The following is a 3,355-nucleotide window of genomic DNA, read 5'->3' as shown; positions in this document are numbered from 1 at the left end:
CCAAATCAAACCCATTGTTGTCAAGTCGATTTCCACTCATTGCAACTCTTCAAGATGGAGTAGAACTGCCCTGTAGGGTTTCGAAGGAGCTGCTGGTGGGCTTAAACTGCTGACCTTTTGGTTAACCGACTGAGCTCTTAACCACTGCACCACCTGAACTCCCATATATACATACATATGTATATACATACACACTCACACTTCCTCTTGCATCAGTAAGCACCTATCTTTGTCTCACTTTTAGTGATACTAAGATCATTGACTTCAAATGCTGTAAGCTTGATCCATTATTATAAAGTCCTCCAACTTTCACTTAATAGTACTAGGCATTGATGACTGTTGACTATCATTTCATCAAGAGTTGCAAAATGGAGATTCTCTAATAGTCTCTCTACATTTATTGACTAGGATTTTCCTATAAAGAAGACATTTCTTGGATACCCTGAAAAATAATTCATACAGGAAACTTAGGATAAACAAATGTTTGTTTCTCTTACTTAATTTAATCTACTTTCAGCATGAGTTGCTTCTAATAGTGAGCAGTGAATCTCACTGTAAGCCGCCCTACATTCCTCCAGTCATCAGGTAGTTTCACTGCGAAACCCAGCACGGCTACAATGCGATTGGGCATGCCAGGGTAAGGTGGTGGGCGTGGGGGGTGAGGGTAGGAAGGCGTGGGGAGTGAGGGTAGGAAGGCGCCGGGTCAGGGAAGGAAGAATACCTCAAGAAGGCTCTAGGCGGTGGAATCCGAGTCTTCTGAGCTGTCCTGGACTTCGGGGCTCTCCGCGCACTTGCTGAGTTCCTTGCTCTCGCTCCCACTATCCTCAGCGACAGGGCCCTTCTCCACCTGACAGGGCTTTTCAGAGCCCGGAAGCGTGCTGCCCTGGGTCTCCACCTCTTTCTCCTTGCAGCCCAGCACCACATACCCACATTTCTTCAGCTCCCGCTGCCGCCTCAGCTCATCTGCCATCTGTGAGAGATCTCGCTTCATAGCATAAGCATCTTCCCCATCAGCGTAGTATTTGGGTTCTACCTCACTAACCTGAAAGTTGAGGGTGTTAGAGTAGAGGTGCAAGGCTGCCCGGTTACTCTTCCTGACATGAAGGGACACGTACTTGGCACTGAAGTTCTCTATCATGGCCCTGGAGGCTTGGTCCATCAGCTTCTGGGCCAGGCCGAGGCGCCGGTGTGAACGCTTCACCGCCAGTGAGGTAATATGTCCATGGGGAACATCATCTGGGTCCTCCTCCATTTTGGCCAGAACATAGCCCACAATCTTCCCATCTTCATCCTCAGCAATATAGGAGAGCTGAGGCCAGGAAAGGCCATGGTAGAAATAGTATTTCATCTGGTAGTTCTCAGGAAGACAAAGAAGGTTGCAGTGCTGCATGTTCATCAGATCCTCCGGCCGAGCATTGCGGATGTTCATAATGGCGGCAGGTGGGAAGGCTGTCGGTCTGTGGGGAGCCGATGAACCGGAAACAGGCTACTGCCAAGCGAAAGGACACTGTTTGCCTGAGGGATGAGGCCAGGCTGGCCGAAACTGTCGGGGGCTAAACAGTGTGCTGGAAGGATGACGAGGAGGCACGTTGGGGGCTTGTCGGGAAGGTGGGCGGACTAGGACGCGGAAGAGACCGTGCTAAGATGCCCCTCCCAGTCCTGCGCCACCAGATTCCAGCCAATGAGATTTTAATTTTATTGTGCGTGTGCGCACATACGCACGCACGCACGCACGGGGGGAGGGGTCGGGGTAGAGGCGTTGATTAGGGTTTATGAATGAAGCAGGTTATCTACTGTTGCCGTTTTTCTTTTATTTGTTTAACTTTTAAATTTGGGCGCATCTGGACAAATTGAACAAGTCACGTAGGCAGAACTTAGGTCAAGAACCAGAACATTACCATCACCCCAAAGCTCCGTCATGTCTCCTTCCCCCACCGAGAGTAACTACCATCCAGACTTCTAATAGTTTTTATGTAAGTGCAACCATAGTGCATGCAATCGTTTCGTGTCAGCCTTCTTTCATGCAGTATTTGTGAGTTTTAGCTACTTAGTATGTAGCTGTGGAATTTTCATGCTTTTTCCTGTTTGGTATTCCATTGCCTAAATATATCACAATTTATATATCCCTATTTTTTTTTTTTTTTTTTTTTACTGCTGTTGGTGGCCATTTGTGTTTTTCCAGTTTAGAGCTAGTATGAATAGTGTAGCTGAATGTTCTGAAACATGTCTTTTGGTGACATATATACATATTTACCTAGCATTGGAATTATGGGGTCAAGACAAGCCCTGTGCCATAGAGGCCCTATAGGGAAGAGTAGAAATGTCCCATAGAGTTTCCAAGGAGTGCCTGGTGGATTTGAACTGCCAGCCTCTTGGTTAGCAGCCGTAGCACTTAACCACTAGGCCACCAGGGTTTCCAGCTGAGTCAAAGGGTGTTTAAATGTTCGACTTGTATAAACACTTTGAAGCAATTGTCCAAAGTGGTTGCTCCACATTCTCAATAACATTTGGCGTTTCCTCATCTTGAGTATATCCCACCTGAGTTTAGACACCATCTCAAGAATAGATTTGATGCACTGAACACTATTGACCTAAGTCCAGATGAGTTGTGAGATGACATGGAGGAGGCAGATCTTTCCCAGTTTTATTTTCAGTGCCTCAAATCGGAGGGGCTTGTCTTCTCACACTGTATGCGACAGTGCTGCACTGTTATTCATAATGTTTTCATTGGCCAACTTTTTCAGAAGTAGATTACCAGGTCCTTCTTCCCAGTATATGTTAGCCTGGAAGGTCATTGAAACCTGCCTACCATGCATGACCCTGCGGCATTTGAAATACTGGTGACATAGCTTCCAGCATCGCAGCAACAAGTAAGTCCCCACAGTATGAGGAACTGACAGATGAGTGGTGATGTTTACTGTTAGTAATTGGAAGCCCTGGTGGCATAGTGGTTAAGTGCTACAGCTGCTAACCAAGGGGTCGGTAGTTCGAATCTGCCAGGTGCTCCTTGGAAACTCTATGGGGCAGTTCTACTCTGTCCTATAGGGTCGCTATGAGTCGGAATTGAGTCAACAGCATTGGGTTTGGTGTTTTATCTAAAAATACAATTGATTTTTTTTGTTTTTTTTTAATTGTACTTTAGATGAAGGTTTACAGAACAAACTAATTTCTCATTAAACAGTTAGTACACATATTGTTTTATGACATTGGTTAACAACCTCATAATATGTCAACACTTTCCCTTCCCTACCTTGAGTTCCCTATTATAAGCTTTCCCGTCCCTGCCTGCCTTCTCGTCCTTGCCCTTGGGCTGGTATGCTCCTTGAGCCTTGTCTTGTTTTTGGGGCCTGTCTAA

The 3,355-nt window shown here is 46.1% G+C and overlaps 1 protein-coding gene across 1 annotated transcript; it reads right to left on the bottom strand.

Moving 5' to 3' along the window:
• Positions 1-733: 733 nt before the first annotated feature.
• NAA11 (N-alpha-acetyltransferase 11, NatA catalytic subunit) lies at positions 734-1,435 on the bottom strand. Its single transcript, XM_049887090.1, has one exon. It carries the CDS (start codon positions 1,427-1,429, stop codon positions 734-736), a length of 696 nt encoding a protein of 231 aa, XP_049743047.1. The 5' UTR covers positions 1,430-1,435.
• Between the last annotated feature and the right edge of the window lie 1,920 nt (positions 1,436-3,355).

Source organism: Elephas maximus, chromosome 5, assembly GCF_024166365.1.
Source record: "Elephas maximus indicus isolate mEleMax1 chromosome 5, mEleMax1 primary haplotype, whole genome shotgun sequence".
In the NCBI taxonomy this organism is placed as follows: Eukaryota; Metazoa; Chordata; class Mammalia; order Proboscidea; family Elephantidae; genus Elephas; species Elephas maximus.
This window is presented reverse-complemented; position numbering and strand designations above follow the sequence as displayed.

Excerpts from the sequence above, each read along its gene's own strand:
- NAA11 (XM_049887090.1), bottom strand. The coding sequence starts at position 1,429 with ATGAACATCCGCAATGCTCGGCCGGAGGATCTGATGAACATGCAGCAC.